Source organism: Protopterus annectens, chromosome 3.part0, assembly GCF_019279795.1.
Source record: "Protopterus annectens isolate FY-2018-M chromosome 3.part0, PAN1.0, whole genome shotgun sequence".
NCBI lineage: Eukaryota > Metazoa > Chordata > Ceratodontiformes > Protopteridae > Protopterus > Protopterus annectens.
In genome coordinates this window covers 14,090,888-14,112,657 of record NC_056731.1, presented here as the reverse complement: position 1 = coordinate 14,112,657, position 21,770 = coordinate 14,090,888, and the positions used below count along the sequence as shown (strand labels likewise).

Genomic DNA, 21,770 nt, shown 5'->3' with positions numbered 1-21,770 from the left:
AGCAGTTGCTTGGATGTCTGCTTTGGAGGTCTCTGTTGCTTGGGCAGATTTTTATTTAGAGCCTCCGAGTATGTTTTTGTGTGTTTATGTGTTTGGTTTGCTGTTGCAATAGGTCTATGTGAGACTGGATTTGTGTGTGTGATTACCTTCTCCAGACTGACCGTGCCAGTACTATGTTGAGGGAGCTCAGCCTCCAGTTTGGCTATATAGTTGCATCTCTCACATATATTTGAGCTTGTTGGGAAGAGGAGAGGGTGGTCTGTGTACATAAGGCAGTTGTAACATTGCCTCAAGATTCCCATATTCACCAGCTGGACTGGAGAGTAAACCTGAAACTGACTTTTGGACATGCCGGAATAGTATAAGGAATTACTTTTTGACTTGATCAAAAAGGACCAATAGGGAGCCAAATACTTAAAGGGAGTATAAGAGGGTGTAGTGCTTTAGTTTATTAATGCTTACTTATAAGACACTTATCCTAGCTACTGCTGGGTTTTAGAAGGAAAATAGAGTGCTTACTTTGAGATTTGCAACAGTTCTAAGGGAAAAAGTGAAGAGCAGACTTTGTGGAGCCAGGAATAGTTTAAACCTGATTAAGCTGTATGCAACAACGTGCAAAAGAGGGTTTTAAGAGAAGGGGGGATCAAGGAGTTTGGAATTGACCCAAAATGGCCAATAAAACTACAGTTTCTAGGCAGTAACTACTCCCACAGGGGCAGGCAGGCTGTTCAGTGTTTACCACTGCCACTGATGAACACAGAGACTTCCCTTTAGCCCAAGCAAGCAATGGCCTCCAAGAAACTTACAAAGAAACTTACAAACAGTTCAGAACAGCAAATCTGTAACTGAACTTTTTTTTAAATTTCAGAAAGTGGGGAAAAAAGCAAGATTTTTTTGTTTGTTTTTTTGTTTAAAGATAGCAGAGATACACAAGTAGCAACAAGTTAGAACAGTGCAATAAATGACCCCACACTTGAGTGCTAGGCCAGAGACAGGTAAAATGCAAGTTTTAAGAAAAAAACGATTTTAAAATAAGTGCAACACTGGAAATGCAGTAAACAGGCTCTAGATGTGTTCTAAATACAGTTCCTAATACAGATATCAAGTTTAGCAAGCTGGAAAACGCCAAAAAGTAGGCGGCAATGCAGAAATCTTAACAAATAATCTGAAGAAAAATACTTTAAATCTCAAAACTGGCTCCTTTCTTCTCAGCGTTTTGTTTTTTTTTTTTCTTCAAAATGAACAACAAGAATGCCTTGTGGTGTCACCCAAAAGCTAATAGCCTACCCTTTTCTTAATTAAAAAATGACAGTGAAAATTTGAAATGGTAAACTGTCTGATAAATGCTGTACAGGGAAAATATTTAAAGCTTTCCAAGTATGTTATTGAACCAAATGTGTTCTTTTACTAAAAGTAAGTTTTGCCGAGGGTGTTTATTAAGAAAAGAAATATTGTTTTGGCAGAACTTATCAGACGCATATTATTAAGAATAAACATTCTGCTGTGACATGCAATTAATTAGTTTCAGCTCATCTGATTCACAAGCTGGTTCATGGTATCGTCATAGTGACAATTTAGTAAAATTGTTCTACAGGTGGATTTTTAATTCTCAAGATGTCTTTGTAAGAATGAGGGGAGTTCTTAACTGTCTGTAAACTACTTATCTGTTTTCCCCTTTAGATTTGTTTTGATTTTTACCAGTTTTTACTTTTATATTTTGTGTTTTTTTTTGTTTTGGTGGATGTACTGGTATGCACAGTGAAGGTAGGTATGTTTCTGTGAGAAATGGGAAGTAATGGCTGAAGTTGTAACCTGGGAATCTTAGACAATGTTTTTTTTTTAACAACCACAGCATGTATGTGTGTGTTGTGCTTACCAAATGTTTTTTGCAGTGAGTAGGTAGTCTTTCAAGTTCAATAAATGCTTCTACCACATGTGTGGTAGCAGTAAAGGGTTTTTAGTATGTATGAGGCAGTTGCTACACCACCTCAAAATACCTAGTGCTAACAGACTGGTTATGGTAAGGACAACAGCTGACTCAGGCTCCATAATGATCAGTGTAGTTAACGGAGTATGAGAAAAAATGAGAGCTTATTAACCTACTCTTCATTTAAGGGTGGCAGTAGAAAATTGGAATAATATGGGATATATCTAAGGGTAAGAGGGAGAGAGCCCTCCTCAATTGGAAACACTCCCTCCTCTGCTTAAACAAGCAAATAAGTATTCTTGTGAAGTCCTCCAAAGCAAACTTTGAGTACAGATTAGCTTCCTCAACAAAGGACAACCACAAGGCATTCTATAGTTACAGCTGTAACCTAAAAGGAAAGGCTCAGATCTGTGCTGAACTGGTAGTTAATGATACCAGATATACTGAGCCTGTGGATATAGCTAACCTGTTGGCCGACAGGTTCTGTGAAAACTTCACTCCCCTGTCCTTACCACACGTTACCCCATGACATCCCTACCATATGTACCCTACCTTGAATCTCTAAAGAGCAGGTCGTAAGTGTCCTCTCAAAGGCCAAAAAACAGCATCTGTGGGACCTGATAACATCCCAGGCTGCATCCTACATGGGCTCCAACATTAATTAGAAGCAACATTGGGTACTCTTTTCAATGACAGTATAAGCACCAACTTCATTCCAGCTGAATGGAAAACAGCCACCATTATTCCTTTGCACAAAATTGGTGCTTCCACTGGCCCCAGGAGCTACAGACCTTTTAGCCTGATTAGCCTCATCAGCAAGGCCATTGAAAGAATCATCATGGACCTTATAAACAAAGATATAGGTAATCTACAAACACTTGACCCTACTCAGTTTGGATTTGTGAAAGGGAGGTCACGCCTGTTAAACCTGGTGGACTTCTTCGAGATAGTCACCAAGGCCCTGTACGAAGAGAAATCTGTACAGTCAGCCTACCTGGACTTAACCAAGACATTTCACACTATCCCCCACTCAGGCATCATTGGCAAACTTGCCCAACTAGGTATCAGCCCTTATATATTCATCAAGGATACCCATATCTCCAGGTTAGTAATGCAGCATGATGCCCCAGAGATCATCCATGCGCAACTATCAGCAGGCAAAACCACATTTCAATTCGTAGCCGGTTATAGATCGCCCACCATGTCCCAAGATGCTCACTCTGCATTCCTTGAGACATTGGAAAATATAAAGGTCCTACCCAACACCATAATCTTGGGTGATTTCAACTACCCTGGTATAGACCAGGCAAACTACCAATGTTACAACTCCTATGCTCAGCGATTCATAGAATTTATAAATTCAAATGCCCTTGAACAACTAGTATGTTCCCCCACTAGAGGGGACAACATATTGGATTTAATCATCACAAATATGGGCGCCCATTGTACCACACCCATTATCACTATCTCCTTGGTCAGATCCGACCACAAACTGATAACCCTGGACATCCTCACCCCTCCACCTCCCCCAGTCAAAGAAACCATAGTCAAAAACCTTTCCAAAGCAAACTTCAAACTACTTGCATCCGAAGTGGAAAGCTTCACTATTCCCTTGTAGAAGGATAAATGATATCCAGGATGCAGAATCCTACACCACGGCACTCTATATGCATCTTCAGGATTGCATGGAATGTGCTATCCCAAATAAAACCAAGACTCCTTCCTCAAGCAAGAAGAAACCAGTCTGGTGGACCCCGGCCATAAGCAAACTTTACAATAAAAGGAAGAGACTTGTACAAAAAAAAGGCCAAATCTCAAGTAGAAAAATCATCCCTAATCAGCATTAGTAAGAAATGGAGGGCCCTCATCAAGTCAAATAAAGCTAATTTTGAAAAGAAAGTTGCCAAGGATAACCATAAGGCCTTCTATGGCTACGTCAAAAACCTAAATGGCAATGCTCAGGTCTGTTCTGAGCTTGTACAAAGTGGAACAAAATACACTGACCCTTCTGACATTGCCAAAATCTTGGATGACAGGTTCAATGCAAATTTCTACCCCCCCCCCCTCACCACCTACAGGGCCTATTACCATTCCAGGGGATTGTGTAAGTCCAATTATTACTGATACGTTGGTTAACAAGGCTCTATCTAAAGCTAAAAACACTGCCTCCATGGGACCAGATGGTGTTCCAGGCTGTGTCATACACGAGCTCCAAAAGGAATTAACCCCGCATCTTAATACCCTGTTCAGTCTCAGCCTCTCCACAGGATATGTGCCCATAGAATGGCACACGGCAACGGTGGTCCCACTACACAAGGGTGGGGCCACAACTGACCCTGGGAAATACCGACCAATAAGCCTGACCAGTCTGCTCTGTAAGGCTATGGAATGAATCATTATGGAACTCATAAATGGAGAGATTGGGAACCTCCAGTCGCTGGACCCCACACAGTTCGGCTTCATCAAGGGCAGATCATGCCTCCTGAACCTGGTGGATTTCTTTGAGACAGTTACTCAGGCTATAGATAAGGGAAAGGAGGTACACACGGATTACCTTGACCTTGCTAAAGCATTTGACACCATTCCCCATTCAGGTATTATTGATAAGCTCACCAGCCTGGGCATAAACCCTTACGTCACAAGATGGATCACAAACTGGCTCTCAGACAGATCCCATAAAGTAAGAGTAAGCGAGATCTATGTCCGAATCCAGACCAGTAACGAGTGGTGTGCCTCAGGGCTCTGTCCTGGGGGCCCTCCTGTTTGGCATATACTTCTCAGAAGTAAAGCCAAGCACAGAAGGGCTGTGGCTGACTAAGTTTGCGGACATCTGCAAACTGGGTGCTATAATAGAGTCACCGGCTGACATGGAGATCCTCCAGAAGGGCCTAAATGAGACTGATGCATGGTGTCAAAGCCATGGTCTCAAGCTAAATGCAAAAAAATGCGTAGTAATCCCCTTTGGAAAAAACAGAGTACCCACAAACTACAACATAGGAGGTAATCCCCTGAAATCTGAAGAAGAAATAAGGGATCTAGGGACCCAAGTAGATAGTCAGCTTTCCTTTGATAACCATGTTGCCAAAGTGGTTAGAAAATCATTCTATGTGACCCATCTGATCACGAAAGGGTTCGCATCAAGATCTAAGGATGTAATGGTGCCCCTCTACTCTTCCCTCATCAGACCCATTATTGAGTACAATGCACCAATTGGAATGTACCTGGCTGGACATCTCCAGCAGCTGGAGAGACCACAGAGGTACCTAACCAAGAGGATTACTGCCCTCAAACAGTTGCCCTATGCAGCACGATTGAAAAAGCTAAGACTGTTCTCTGTTGCATACGTCTTTCTCAGAGGCGATCTCTGTCTAATGTACAGAGCCATGTCCAACCCAGAATTGTTGAACATGCTCCATCTTAGCAAAACCAAATCTACTCGAGCTACACGCTCTAGGGATATAAACTTCAACACAACAATGAATAGAACATGCTGGAGGGATAGATTCCCTTTGCAGAGACTTCCCTTACTATGGAACAGGGTCCCGATCTACATAAGACAGAGCCCCTCACTATTCCTCTTCAAGAGGAACCTTGATGAGTGGATGGGTAACAGAAAGTTCACACTGGGGATCACACCAACAGCACTACTAGATAGGGGCCAAGGGTACTAGCTGCTAGTACAAGGGTATAGGGAACTACTAAAGGGGCGGTGAATACTGCACAACTTGGCTGGGCTAATATATGCCTTCGGGCAGATAGCCCAGTACCAACCTTTGAACCTGTATCATAAGATGGGTCGCTAACTGGCTCATTGATAAAACTCATATAGTCAAAATAGGGGATCCCACCTCCAACAGCAGACCTGTAACCAGTGGTGTTCCACAGGGATCAGTCCTTGGACCTCTACTGCTTGGAGTCTATTTCTCTGAAGTACAAGCAAAAACTAAAGGTCAGTGGCTATAAAATTTGCTGATGACTGCAAACTGGGAACCATCATAGAATCTCTAAATGATGTCAACCTCCTACAAGAGATCTTACACAAACAAATGATTGGCGCCAAAGTCATGGCCTTAAACTCGGTGCAAAAAAAATGTACTTATTCCTTTCAGTAAAAACGATGTTCCTGCTAACTACCACATTAATAGCAACACCTTAAATATGCATTCAGTGGTGAGAGACCTGGACACACAGGCTGTGATAGCAGCCTTACCTTTGACCACCATGTCTCCACAGTGATAAAAAGGACATTCTATATTGCTCATCTCATAAGTAAGGGCACTGCCTCCATAAAAAAAGAAGTTATAACCTAACCTCCCTGTACTCTTCCCTCACCAGGCAAATAATTGAGTACAACGCCCCTTTTGGTATGTACCTTTCAAAGCAGCTTGAGAAACCACAAAGGTTCCTCTCAAGGAAAATTCAAGGTCTTCAGCATCTGTCCTATGGGGATTGTCTGAAATCACTATCACTTTATTCTGTTTCATACAGACTACTCAGAGGTGATCTCTACCTTGCATACAAGGCAATCTCTGACCCTGCTTTATTGGAAATGCTGCATATCCATAAGTCAAGTGGTACATGGGTTACTTGCTCTAAAGACCTGAACCTGATATGTGGCATTAATAAAACCTGCTGGAGGGACAGATTTGTCTTCCAGAGGTTACCACACCTTTGGAACAGACTCCCACTTAATATCAAACAGAAAACCTCTTTGGCCCTCTTTAAACGGAGTCTGGATGATTGAATGGGTGACTGTAAATTCACACTGCGGGTTCCACCTTTGTCCCTCTTGGACAGGGGCAATAGGTGCTGATCATGGAAATAAGTATAAGAACTTGGCTAGGCTTGTTAGGGCCCTAGGGCCATTAGACTAGTAACTTTCTATGATCCTATGAATTATATGACAAATGGGATTTACACACGTGGCATTTGCTCAAATTTGTAACAGCCAACACATATAGATTAAAGACTGAAAAAAATGTGTTTTGAAAGACCTGTGTTCAGAATGTAATGGTGTACTCAGAGATTACCCGAGTTTGCAGTAAAACAAACATAATATTATTAGAGATAGGCATAACAATTATAACATAAATATAAACATTATAAGTGAAAAATAGTTATGCACATAATTTTTTTTATTTTTGCTTTTCTTGGGTTTCAAATCTTCGTATTTGTACTTTGTAAAAAAAATAAAATATACGTAGCATTTATTTTCATTTTTGGCTTTCTTGCTTTTCAAATCTTCATATTTGCAGTTCGTATTTATACTAACTGAACAAATTGTTTTTCTATCTCATGGTTTGACGTACCTCAGATATCTTTTCCTCACCTTGCTTTACATTTGGAATGATAACGTTTGGCCTTTCTTTCAAATTCTTGTTAAGTCTTGCATTTACAGAAAGTATACTTATCTGTGTTTAAATGTTAGAAGAGCATTAACCAGCAGGTATAACATCACTTTTAGATTATATACTCCATATTACAAAATACTCTGTTTCCAACTGCTTGTCTTATAATAGTTTTTTTTTTTCTAGGAAGAAATAGAGTCCAGAGCAAAAGCAGACAAGATAAAACTTGCTTTGGAGAAACTGAAGGAAGCAAAAGTTAAAAAGGTTAGTGTATGCACCTTTCATATTCTTTAATAAGAAAGGTTTTTCATTGAGACAGTATGTTAAAGTATGTCGCTGATTTGCACTGATTCCTTAATTTGTTTCTGCATTTTTCTTCTTGTCACATAATGTACAATAGCTGTCTCATGTTAAGTTTTTGGATACTCTGTACATAGTGAAACATGCATTTACTGGAATTGATATGGCCAGCTGTAATGTATGGATATGTTGTATTATATAAAATTATCCTCTTCCCTGTCTTTTTTAAGGGAGTGAATTCTTAAGTGTGCCGTAAGGTTTTCAGCAAGGCTTTCTCGGGTCACCAGAAATGCTTACCTGTCTGGCCTTAGATTACAATATTAAGTCAGATCTTCATATGTACTTGAAGCAGTTGTTGTTATCCACTGCACCTTAATATTCAATATGCACTCCCAATTAAAAACACTTAAATTTCCCAGTTTATGGTGATCCCTAACTTGCTGTTATGTCTCAGATGATTGAAAGCAGCTCATGACTGTAAAATTTTTATTCAGCAGTAAGTACAGACATCGAGCTGTCAACTGTTAAGCGTATCAAAAGCAGTGCTTCCTTGCAACTGTTTAAATAAAATACTAGCACTCATTGTGGCTATTGGAATAAGTTCCCATCTACTGAGGAATGTGTCGAAACACTCTATTTTGAAGAGAAATTACCAGCTTAATATACAGAATATCTTACGAGCATTGAGACTATGAAGTAGAACTGAGAATTTTAGATGCTTGTTCTAGAAAAAGTATTTTTTAAACTACTTATAAAAAGTTAAATGCAAGTACATAAGCAAGGGGATCTCCATGCAGCTCAAACTGATGCAAAATGTCAGTTGCCTTTGGTGGGAAATCAGAAACCGTGAGTTCAGCGATTTGGATTCATTTTCCAGCAGTGATGATATACTGCAGTGTAAGTGGGTGCTGCCCCCCAATATGCTGTTCAGATGAAACCTTAAACCATTTATCTACCTGAGTTAGTGCTATCTCAAGTGGATATAAAATATTACAGCCCATATAGAAAAGTGTAGAGGAATTTCCCTGGTATCTTTGACAAATTGCCTCTAGTCACTATGACTCTTTCCTGAAAATAGGCTATACCTAGTAGAATTAACCTAGTGAACAAAAAAGTAAGTAAAGTTTCATTTCATCAGACTTAAAAAGCCTGATTATTTATTTATTTATTAGCTTCTTTTTACCGGGAAAGTCCAAATGGGTACATTGCCCATTTTCAGGAGAGGCCCAGAGAGAAAAGCTCCAACAAATAGTAGATGTGTAGTATAACAAAGTTTGAACAAGCTCTAAAAAGGGTGTACCAGAATAGTGAAATTAATTGTAGTGTAATAAACAGGAAATATTGTACCAAGATATGAAGCGTAGTAAGTTCTAAGTAATGACATTGGTGCACATTACAGAACACTAAGCAGGAAGTTATTAGTATACATTTAACAACGTCAGTAAGCAATGCAGAGTATCAAACATTTGGGAGCTAAACTAATGTGATAAGGTATTCATGCTGAAAAAATAACAATAATACCTTTGTTTTTTCATGGGAAAATGCAATAAACCCCCTTTAGTAAAACATAAGGCAATTGGGAAGAAATAGTTCAGTAAAAAGAGAAAATTTTGAGTATTTGATTATTTTTATATTGCAGATTCAGAACATTTGTAAATTATTGTATGATTTAGATGTAGTTTGAGGTTGGCCTTAAAAGTGAGGAGCTTGCTTATTTGTGTGTAGGTGAAGGTAATGCTGTTCCATGTTTTAGATATAAGGAGTCCCCATAAGAGTTGCTGGAGTTTTGGGATTCTATTTGGTGTTGATCCTTTCATTGAAGGTTCATTTTAGATTTGTACCATTTTATTGTATTGTTGATGGCCAGGGTGTTTGAGGGATGGTGTAGTGTTTTATGTGCCATTATAAGCTGCATATATGATATCCGGTGTGGTAACTAGACAGTTTAGGATCTGTACGGGAATGCAGTAATACGTTTGGTTTGGAACGTGTGATGCAAATGCACTTATTTTATTGTAGCTTGTTTATTAGTGTCGTTTGAAAATTAGTGAAAATTGTTGATGCAGACAGCAGGCATGAAAGTAAGAGTGATTTTGCAGTGACCTTCCTGTGCTCCTGTTCTTTGTTTGCTTCTTTATTTACATTTTGTTTCAGGTTTCTTATTTGCAGGTGCCACAAACATACCGATTGCCTACTGACTGTATTTTCTGCTGTTTTTCCTAGTTTTGTCACATTTTCTTGAACACAGTGTCACTGTTTGTGTTGACTTCATATGCTGTGTGGTGACTATGTATGCTTCAATCCTTCATTACATATCTGTAGTTGGGGGTGTTGCTTGAGTCCATATTGTTGTCTTAAAGAACTTTGCAAACTATTCCTAGAACTTTTGTAATTTCAAATTATGTAGGCTATATTTTTGAACTGTTTTTCCCTAGCTGATTCAATAAATGAAAAGAGAAAGTTGTCAGATGTACATATTCACAGTGTTGAATCTTTTAACAGGCAGGTATGTTTGAAGGAGACATACTTTGTTTGTTCTTGTGCAAACCTTATATCGGTGATAATGATGTGTGATTGCCAGCTGCCATGAGGCATCATTTGGTTTGCATTCAGTCATGACAGCTGACCACATTACAATTCAGTAAAAATCTTTGCAGTGTCCTTTCTAGAAGTGCCATTTTGGGAATTTCTGAGGTACAAATGTTACACCCCTTTCTATGGTCACAACCAGATCCCCACCTATGAAATCTCTTAAATATGAATAGTGCTATCTGCCTTTTGGAATAGTGATACCTGAGGAGAGGTAGACACACATGGTGCATTTAATTCCAAAATAAGTTTGTTTTTCTGAAGCTTGTGGTGTGGTATCTATGACAGCATATTCTATTTTCATGTGTGTTTTTTCTGTATAGAATTTCTACGTGTATACATTTTTTCATCCGAGATGTGATGCAAAACAAATTTCAGATAGGCTGTCTTTTTTGTAACTTGTATCCAGCTGTATCTGTAAGAGTTTTTGTAAATAAACTCTGACATATAAACTACTGAATATCTAATAATAAAATAAAAAAAAAAGAAATATGTTCCAAGTAAAAAAAAAAGTTAAGTATTTCTACTATTTGCATAGACTGTTAGGAATGAATTGGCTTATGGCTGTAGTATTTTGCTGTACTCCAGTTTCTTTTCATAAATCCATGTATTTCAAAATGTATTTTTGTATAGCTTGGCCTTTTTAAAACATTGATAAGTTATATTAGCTTTACTTATTTTCCTGTCTTTGACAGTCCTACCATATACACTGTTAGATATTCTTCCCAAACACGTGTTGTGTAACACTGATATGTTACATCTGTCTTAGAATTTATCTGACTCCAAGTTAAGAAAACATTTTTAATAATAACAGTAATCTACGGTATGTTGTAACTTTACTGTTGTCTATGTACCTTCTTTGTCTACATTGCTTCATGGATCTTTGTAGTGTTTTTTTTTCTTGTGAAGTGTTCCTTATTGTGATTCCAATAAAAATGGACAGTTCCCAGCTAAATGTCAAAAAAGGAGTATTTAAGCTTTTTTAACTTTTACCAAAGGTTGAATGTTTATTAATGTTTGAAGGTTAAGCCTTCATAACAGAAGCATAAAATTGGGCCTAAGTGGGACTACAAGTTTTTCTGGTTATGCATTTTTAACCCACACAGCAGGAGAGCAAGAAAGAGCTGAAGATGACTGTCCTAGTGTCAGCTGTTGTATTAGGTGTGTGGAGATGTCTTCGGAAAAGGTGATATCAGCTGGCATAGGTAGAACAGAGGATTAAAGCTGTGACCTGTTTCCAGGCTACTTCCTGCAACCGCAGGATATAGAATTTAATTCCTTCCACCACCATTTAACTACTGTGTGACCCACAGCAAATCATTTAACTGGACAGCACTTCTGGGTTGCCCGTTAAAAGGGATACTTGCGTCCATGGGCTTACATGGTAAAAAATGTATGCAAAAATAAAAAATAGTGGAAGGGTGCTTGGTTCTGAAAGTCATGGACCTCAGCTGTAGCAGGTTTTCCTGATGTGATGACTGTGGCAGTGATCACATTCAGAACATTAACAGTTATAATAAGTTTATTACATAACTGTAATTTGTCAGTCTGTCTGTTGGTCTGTCTTTTTCCTTCCTACCACATTACTGCAGTTCGAAACCAATGCAGTCAGCATTCAGTACTATCAAATGCTAATTTCAATTTCATATATTCCTCTAACCCATTTTAAATAAATAGTTTATGTATGTATTTATTTATTACTGGTGTCTTTTTAACTGGAGGAGAGTACCAGTCCACATGGACCTTTCTCAAACTCAGAAGCACTATCTAGTTAAGTAACTTGCTCAGAGTCAAATAATTGATGAACAGAGACTGAAGGAATCAACCCCTGGACTGCAGCAAGTAAGCTTGTTAAAAGATAATAAAACATTTTTAATAAGAAGCTTCCTTTACCACCCATGGAATTTATTCTGAAGTTTGTCATCACTCCCATAAAATCAAATAGTTAGTTTGCACTTACATTTTGGTTGCTGTAATCTTGCTGAACTATTGTTTAGGCCAGTTTGAATTTGATGCCTCCTACCGTAGTGGAGTTAACCGTGTAAGTGGATTTTGAAGGGCCTTGTTGGCTACAGTTAAAATCTGTCCTTAACCTTCTGTAGTTCATTATTCATAGAGTGTAAATATCAGCCATGCACTTTTTGTGTGTGTTGGATTTTCTCTACATATACAAAGTTCTGTTTACTAGACTTTGTTCCACTTGGGCATGCTTCATCAATGATTTGAAATGAGTAAATAAAACAGATGACCTGTAAAATTAATAAACTGGAGAGCTCAAACACTGCAGAAGACACTTCATTACATAACTCATCTATCGTGCTCAAAACTAATGCCTTCTGTATAATGGTCCCGAGATAGTGTACCCTTGTTCTTCTGTATAATTTGATATCACAGACTTTATGAGGTAGTAAGTACTTTTTTTAACCAAATCTTTGACATCCCCTGACAGTATGAACTAGGGAATGTCTGTTTTCCAAATCTAAGCCATCTAACTTTGTTGGCATTCACATGCATTTCATTTTCTTGTAATCGATAGTCATTCTTGTAGAGAAGCAATGCCAGAAGCAGCAGATACCATCTTATGAAGTTTTAGGTTATCTGCATGTTGTATGTGGAGCCATTGCAATATCTTCTTCCTAACTGTTTTGACTTTTCTGTCTTAAAATCTGTTCTAGCTTGTTATTTCTATTCTATAAGCAATCCTTTATCCATGCTATTACATGGTTATTTATTACAGATTTCTCCACCTTCTTTAGTACTTTGAATTGAGTAGCCACATTGAACACACTTCTAAAATTACTGTATATAACATTTGTCTGGCATTCATGATGTTCCTCTACTGGAAAAAAAAAAACTGCCAGGATGCATGTTTTATAGATCTATGCCCTCCTTTTTGTCAGGATGATGGAATTCTATAGTTCCCAGATTACTTTCTTGTCAGGCATACAACACACTGAGCAACCTTCGAGTAACTTTCTGTGATGCTTAAGAGGTTTCTTGATTTCTGACTTGTACATATATCCTTTATGTTCTTAGTGTTTCTAGAGAGCTACAGTTAATACTGTGTCCCACTCTTTGTGAATCATGGCAATTACAAACTAATGCTGTTACAAGTGATTGCCTAAAGTTATTAATTTCCTTATCTATTATCCGATGCAATCCGGGGTAACTGTTTTCATTTGGTCTAGTTATGCTGTTACACATTTTTTCTTGTCTGTTCACTAAGGGACACATTTTTGATATGCCATACCTTTGATTTCTGTATATCCCTGATGATCTAATACATTTCTGAAATATCACTCACAAGTCCATTGGATCACTTTGTCTTCTGTTAGCAAACGCTGCTCCATTTCAACAATATTGTTATATTCACCCTTATTTCTTGCATCAATAATAAATGTATAATAAGATTCTTCTTCATTAAAATACAGAGCTAATAAAAATAAGAAAACTGCAGGCCACAGAGACTCCGACAGGTACAACAGCCAGTAAAGGTACAGTAAAAATGAAATGGTGGATTAACGCTTTCTTTTATTAATGTAAACTACATGATAGAAATCACACTATCACCTGTTTTCCAAGCTCTAGGCAAAGCAAAAAGTGACCTTTAAAACAACCAAGTAAGATAGATAAAAAAACTTTATATACTTCTTAAATGAGATTTAAATAACATTTAAATAAAACTACTTCTCTAAAGCCTTCAGTTTTAATAAACAGGAAGTAGATGTAAAACCATTAAGCCCTGGCCAGCTACCAGCATTTAATTGCAATTGCTAATACGATTCACGCTTTTCTAAAAGTAGCTGCCAGGGACCATGACTCAGATGCATTGGCAACCTCTCTATAACCACTAAATTAGATATGCCCAGGAAAGGAGCTAGTGTGTCTAGCTAAAGCATTGCTTTTTTATGCTTAAAAAAAAACGCGGTGGTGGTGCTGCGGTAGCGTTGTCGCCTCACAGTAAGACGCTGTCCGGTTCGATTCTCAGCTAGAGCGTCTTCTGAATGGAGATATGCGTGAATGGGCGTACCTTCGTTGAAGGTTGTGTGTCAGGGCTGGTAACTCGGCACGTAAAAATCAACTACCAATCATTAGCAGACCGGAGTTCCGCTGTGGCGACCCCTAACCGGGAAAACCCGAAAGACACAAACAAATTATTGTTATGTTCCCATATACAATCTTTAAAACAGCATTCAGTTTTGCCTACATAACAGGCTGAACAACAGTCACACAAAGCAGCATAAACACCGCCCTTGGTAAGGCCATTACATGCTTCTTTCATCTTAAACTTAAAATCATTAATAGTAAATTTCTCACAACAAAGAATACATTTGCACATAGAATAGCTCTCACACTTAGACATCTTAAAATTTGTAACACCATTATTCCTGCTATTAATGCCAAAATGCTCAACCAAGTACTTAAAATTCTGTCCTTTTTTGAAGTTACTGAGAGTTTTTTTCACTTACTTTACCAGCAATCTGGCTATCATCCTTCAAAATAGCCATATTTCTGTAAAGAATATCTCTAATCAGGTTACTGTCCATGTTGTACTGGGTAGTAAACAAACTGACCAAAACTGCATTAGTCCTACAAGCATTGTTGTAAGGGCCAGTACAGGAACTGATGTTATACAAGAATATGCTCTGATCCATCAACTCCATAGTAGTATCAGGAGTATTGGAATATTCCTGAGGGTGGGCATGCCATAAATGAGTTTAAAATGGCCACACTCTGTTTTGTTGATCACCTCATACATTGGTAAATCAACAAATCTAACAGGATATTCTCTTGCCAAAAACATACATTTAATGTGCTCAAATTCATCCAAGAAAAATTCAAAGCCAGAAAACATGTGTGCAGCTCTAACAAACTGTTCCTTAACAACAGCACACTTCAGGTGATGGGAATGGGAGCTGATATAATACAGGTATATGTTTGAAAAGGTAGATTTACTGTAAATTTTGCTTTTAAACTTTTTTTGATGGAATCCTTATAAAGCCAAATGTCCAAAAAAGCAATATTGTCATTCTCCGCCACATAAAATTTAAGGAATTCAGTGGTCTGATCAATATAGATGAGAAATTCCTGAAGTAAATTGCTGTCATCATCCCAAACAATAAATATGTCATCCAGGAAGTTTACAGGACTTCATAAACTTAGATGCAAACAAGTGGGTGTATTCCCACGTGGTCATGACAAAATTTGCGAACAACCCACTGCAGGCGGAATCTATAGCCACACCTGAACATTGAAGGAAAAAATCTTTGTTGAAAATCAAAAAGTTGTTTTTGAACACAATTTCTAAAAGTGCTTCAAAACTGTTTATTCTTGCTTGCATTAACCCCCTGTCAAATAAATATTCAGAAAACCACTGAATTCCCAAGTCATGAGGAATAACCATGTAAAGGTCTTTAACGTCAGTAACAAAGATGCAACTGTCACTGTACTCTAGTTAGTTAATTTTTTTCTAAAAAAGTGCCACGGCTCGTTACAGATATGTTCCTCACTCAGAACAAGATGTTTCAGTTTCTCATCAAGAAATTTAGCACGTGGGTGGGTGATGGAGCCCCTTGTGTCAACATTCGGTCTCATCAATGTTGAAATGACACTCTTATGAATTTTTAGTAGTCCAAAAATAGTTGGTATTCTGGGTGTAGCTAAATTCAAATAGTTAAATTCATGCAAATCAATTTGTTCATCAATGAACACATCATTTTAACATCTCTTACTGTTTTATATGGTGTATTAAGTTAATTGAGTGAGACCTGAACATAAGCATCACTTAAGAGCATCTCATGCATTTGGCTAAAATACTGCGGGTTCTCCATCACCACCAACCCCCGCCCCCTTTGTCTGGTTTCATAAATCTTAAATTTTGTGAGCTTAATTTGTGAAGCAACTGAATCTCAGTAAATGTTAAATTATTATTGCCTCCAAAGTGTTTCCTGCTGGTGGAAAGAGCATTGCAAAAATCAAGCTCACACATCTTTTCAAAGCAAGAAATTGTAGAATGTACAGGAGGGGTTAAGTGTTCTTGAAATTCTGAGGGGATCAGTAGTGTTCATACTGTTGTCAAAATGAGATTAAAGTTGATTTTTCTGGTAAACAGTTAAAAGTTCATCCAAAGTAGGGTAAACTAGTATGTTTACTAGGCACAAAGGTCATCCCACACTTGAAAAGGTTAGCACAGTCAGTGGTTATTTCACAAGAAGAATAATTATATACTGTAAAGTCACCTTTAGAGTTCTTAATGATCTTACAAAAAATACCATGGATAGGTTCAGTGGACACAGTATTTTTACTTACTTATGGTTGTTCTGATGTCTGTTGGTGTGCCAGTGTGATTGGGCCCTCTGTGGTGGGTGTACCTGCTTCTGATAATATGACTGATGTGCATTCGGCCTGCACCTCAAGCATTCTGCATGGCTGGGGAGTGTAACATCTAAAAGGTCATCCCGGTCAGAATCATATGAGTTGGCATTATCAGCAGGTCCAAATGGTTCAGTTTTGCCCAAATGACCACCTTGAAGTAGGTTGTCATAAGTTGCACCATATAAAGATGGATTGGGAAAGACTAGGAAATCAATGGTACAGGATAGGCTGTATGGTTCTGGTAAGCTCACAAATCCCTTTCAGGTTTCGTAATTTTCCTGTTTTTAATAAAAGAAAACTGCTGATCTATTCTCTTGAAAATTCAACCATTATCAAATCTGTATTGGTCGAACGATAAATCATGCCTAATCAAATCATCAAGCTTGTTAATATCAGAATTTAACTCTTCCGTAAATTTGTTGTTACAAATCTTGATGCAAGGGAGAATGTTTTACTAAGCCTGTAGTGTAACGTCACATGCATAAACCTTTCAGGACTCATTTTTTTAATGCATTCAGTTAAAAAGGCATTTTTAAGCTGTAGTTTGTTTTTAAATTTTAGCAACTTGTGGTCAAATTCAATTAGACTATGAACAATGGTAGTATTATTTTGTGGTTGAGAACCTGAGAAATGAAAATCACCTTGCAACCAATAATGTGAAGTTCTCGCCGTTCATTCTTAACTGATGGGTTCGGAACCGATCCCTTGGCTCCAGTACGGCCACATGCAAAGCTCGAGGTCTTCCAGTAGCTCAGGGCCAAGTCCCTACCCATGATGCACTGTGAATTGTCTCAGATCTAGTTTGCCACAGCATCTGATCGGAGGTACCAGTGAAAGCTTGGGCCAGTAAACTTTAAAATTTTCTATTTCATAGCTTATTACATAGTATTAGTAGTTTTTTTGACGTAGGTAGTTAGATAGTTAGCTCTTATAGCTTCCTTGCAGTCCCCTTCCCATGTGTTTATATATTTACACTTTAAATATTTGGCCTCTTTGTTTTGGCCTAGTTAACTTTCTCATAGCATATTCTATAGTAGTTATAGTTCTAGTTAGAATTTAATTGCCTTTCAGTGATTTCTATTATTATAAGAGTTTTTGGATACTTTTATCTCAGGCTCATCTGTGTGTGTTTGTGTGTGTGTGTGTGTGTGTGTTTGTGTGTGTGTTTGTGTTTGTGTTTGTGTGTGTGTGTGTGTGTGTGTGTGTGTGTGTGTGTGTGTGTGTGTGTGTGTGTGTGTGTGTGTGTGTGTGTGTGTGTGTGTTTAGAGCCTATTATTTTTCATTCTAATATTTTGATCTTGCCTGTGTTTCGAATAGTATCATGGCAGATGATAAGGACAAACATCCCAAGTCCGGTTTTAAAAAATGTCCGGGCTATAACCAAACAATGTCAGTCACTGGTGGGCATGTTACCTGCGTATATTGTTTGGGGCTGTCTATTTACAATAATCTTCTGCTGTCTGCCATTCCTTTTCGTCCAGGGTTCTGCTAGAGAGAAAAAGGAAATTAATGGACAGGGGTTTCATAAAATACCCTTTTTAAGAGGCATCGAGTGACCAGGATGTTGCAAGCAAATCTTCTAAGTCCTCCAAGACATCTGTCGAATCTAAGGACTCCAAACATTCAAAAAAAAATCTAAAAAATTTGATGAGTCTGTGACATCGGCTCCACAGGTTTCGGAGCAGACTGTCTTCTTTTCAAGCCAGCCCACAGCCTTGGAGCCGGTATCCGAAGTGCCTCAGTCACCATTACTCCAGTCGGCACCATGTGTTCATTCATCTAGGTAATCTGTCAGCCTTTCAGATTTGGATATGGATCGATTGGTGCAGAAGCTTCTATGGGCACCAGGCCTTGCTAAATTGTTGTTGGCTCTGACACAAGAGGCTTCAGAGCCGAAGACCACTACTCCTGCTTTGTCAACTCCTCCTCTGAGCCATACCGGTCCTTCGGAGCCTGAAGACTCAGACCTGTTGATCGTGGAGCCTTTGGGGTCAAAGCCTGTTCACTGGCCTTGGCTCCATCAACTCTGACATCCTCAGCGCTGACCAAGGATTCTAGGGGCCGACACTCTCCAGTCAGATCCAGAGAGGATAGTTGAACTGACTTGGTGCCAACACTCTCTCTCGGGGCTTTGGCTCAGATGAGCTCAGCTCCTACCTCCAGCTCGGAGCCCACTGCCTTGGTGTGGGAGAGTTTGATGGTTCTCTCAGATCCGTTGATTCCTTCCCATCAGAGCAGTGGTGCTTAGATGCCATGAGGAGAGTTTTGTCTCCCAAGACATCCTCTACTTCAGGCCTTGCTTCCTTATCCCCTAAAGTGCCTGTGTCTGCTTCTGCTTCTGCTTCCATGATCCAGGCTAAGCGTAGAGACCCAAAGCCCCAGGTAGCCCCACAGGGTGGCCCCTGCTCTTCCGAGACCTTTCCAGAAGCCCCCGCTGAGGAGGCTCCTAGGAAGAGATTGTGCAATAGGAGACATTTGGACTCCCCACAGAAGTCTTTAACATCTGATACTGACTTAGATGAGTCAGAAGGGTCCCCATGGTCCCCCTCTGAGGATATCTCCTTTGTTGAGATACTTGAGATCCTAGGCAGAGGGGTGATTGGCAGTCCAAAAACCCTACTGAGGATGAGTCAGTTCTCCTGAAGGCTTTCGGATCACAACCTGCCACCTCTTGGATGTCTCTGCCTTTCGATGAGGTCATGCAGCTGGTTTCTCGAAGGGCATGGGAGTCACCGGATTCTACGGAGCCTGATCCTAGGAGGCCTAACAAATTTATATCAGCCCCACTAGACAAAACATTCTTAGCCAAAGGGGTTCCTGTTGATGCCATGGTGGTGGCGGCAGCCACAAAAAAGGAAATGTCTGAGACTTCCTCGTCTAGCCATCCTCCTAACTGAGAGTCTAGGATTATGGCTAGATATGGGAAGTGCATGTACAGTTCAGTGACTTTTGCTCTCCATTCACTGAACTACTTAGCCCATTTTACTAGGTTGCGAAGAGATCTCCTTAAGGAGTTGGGAGATTCTCTTCAGGGTACAGTAGCTGCAGGACCCTCTGATAAAGATGCTGCCCAGCTTTCTACCCTAAATTCTATTGTCAACTCATCCATGCGTCTCATATCCTATGCAGCTGATGGAATGAGTAGGGCAGCGGGTACAGGAATCGCTCTTAGAAGACATTCCTGGATGCGCTTGTGTTCCTTCATGGAGCCCTTCAAGATATCCTTCATGAACACTCCCTTTGATGGCTCATCCCTTTTTGGGCCTAAAGTGAAGGAAACCTTGACCAGGTGTGAACAGGAGGGAAAGACTCTGTCTGCCATAGGAGTCTGTTTTTCCACCCCTACCCACCCTTATTCCAAAGGTCAAAGGGGAGGGAAAATGTGGTTCCGGAAAGTCCAAGGAGCCTTTCAGGGCACATGTGGTGAACTCCACTCCAGGGGCAGAGGAGGGGGTAATAATGGAAGATGCCTCCCTCTCGGCAGTGGGGGTCTGCAACACCAGGGTGACAGATATCACTTCTCTGGGCAACCCTACCAGTGCTCCTGAAAGGAGGCCTGACTGTCCTGCTCTGGAGGCAGTCCGGGGTCGCTTATCTTTGTACCCAGATGCCTGTTTAAAAATAACAAAAGACAGCTGGGTACAAAGTATCATTTCCAGAGGGTACTTTATACCATTCGCCACACCCCCACCGACCATAAGGAGAATCCCGGATGTTCCACCCAGTTGCAGGTAACAGGCAACTGTAGAGGTCCGAAAGTTGCTAGAAAAAGAGTCATCCAGCCAGTCCCAGCAGACCAAACAGGATCCGGAACTTACTCAAGATTCTTTTTGGTTCCAAAGAAAACAAGGGACTGGAGACCCATTTTGGACTTCAGCAAACTCAACCAATATGTAAAGAAAGAGAAGTTCCGGATGGTCACACTTCAGTCTATACTTCCTTTTTTCTGGGACAGACAATTGGATGTGCTCAATGGATCTCAAGGATGCGTACTACCACATAAAGATGACCAGGCCATCCAGAGATCACCTGCATTTCCAGCTGGGAGACAATTGTTATCAGTTTCAAACCCTGCCCTTTGGTCTCACTACAGCCCCCAGAGTGTTCATCAAATGCATGGCAGTGGTCACGGCTCACCTGAGGTGTCTAGGATTCCAGGTATTTCCATACCTAGACAATTGGCTCCTTACCGCCACCACCAGGCATCAACTGATTCAGGCAAGGGAGTATACTCTGTCATTTGTCGCCATAGCAGTATATTGTTTTTATCGGGGCAGAGCTAGACACCTCAACCACCACTCTAAGGCTACCAATGGAAAGAGTCTTTCTTCTTCATCAGCATGTCAGCACATTGGTATCAAAAGACAGAGCACCAGCTTCAGAAGTTCTGAAAGTATTGGGTATGATGGCAGCAGCAATCCTAGCCATGCCATTAGCAAGAATGCATATGCAGATTTTTCAATGGCTGTTGTTCACTCAATGGTCTTACTGGGAACTACCCATGGATCACACAATATTGATTACAAGCTCTTGCAAGAAAGACCTCCAGTGGTGGTTGACGTCTCTTCATGTCACCATAGGACGCCCCTTTGTTCTACCCCCTCCAGTAGCCATTGTGACCATGGACACTTCCCTGATAGGATGGGGGAGCATTTTCAGGGAAAGACTGCCCAAGGCACATGGACCGATTAGGAGTCACGTTTGCATATTAATGTCCTGGAGATGAGGGCAGTACTTTTGTCATTGCAGTACTTCCAGGACTCTATTCCTCTAGGAACGATTGCGATTCAGACTGACAATATGTCAGTAGTTTTGTATTTGAACAAACAAGGGGGAACCTGATCTTACCCCCTTTGCCTTGAAGCCCTCAGAGTGTGGCAGTGGGCTGTTTCCTCCCAGCGCTTTCTGTTGACGATGCACAACCCGGGGAGATCCAACTTGATAGCAGACAAACTAAGCAGGGCAATCTTGTTGCCACACGAGTGGTCCCTCAAGAAAGAAATTACGGACAGGATTTTCCGCAAATGGGGCCAGCCTTGCTGTGACCTTTTTGCCAGTCACATCAACATAAAATGCAGAAGCTACTTTGACCCGATTCCCCCTCCGGGAGAAGCCCTGAGGGACGCATTCATACACAATTGGCCCTCTGGTATCCTCTATGCATTTCCACCAATACCATTGATACCCAAGGTTCTACAGAAAGCAAAATCCATGGGAAGGACCATCATTTT

General features: G+C 39.9%; 1 protein-coding gene across 2 annotated transcripts in view; it reads left to right on the top strand.

The window, feature by feature from the left end:
• Nucleotides 1-21,770, top strand: part of LOC122796236 (amyloid beta precursor protein binding family B member 1 interacting protein) — a 1,476,726-nt gene that overhangs the window by 740,448 nt on the left and 714,508 nt on the right. For both annotated transcript variants that reach the window (XM_044064553.1, XM_044064552.1), the window contains one exon: nt 7,462-7,539. In XM_044064553.1, coding sequence (XP_043920488.1) covers nt 7,462-7,539 — 78 coding nt within the window. The remainder of the gene's footprint in view (nt 1-7,461; nt 7,540-21,770) is intronic.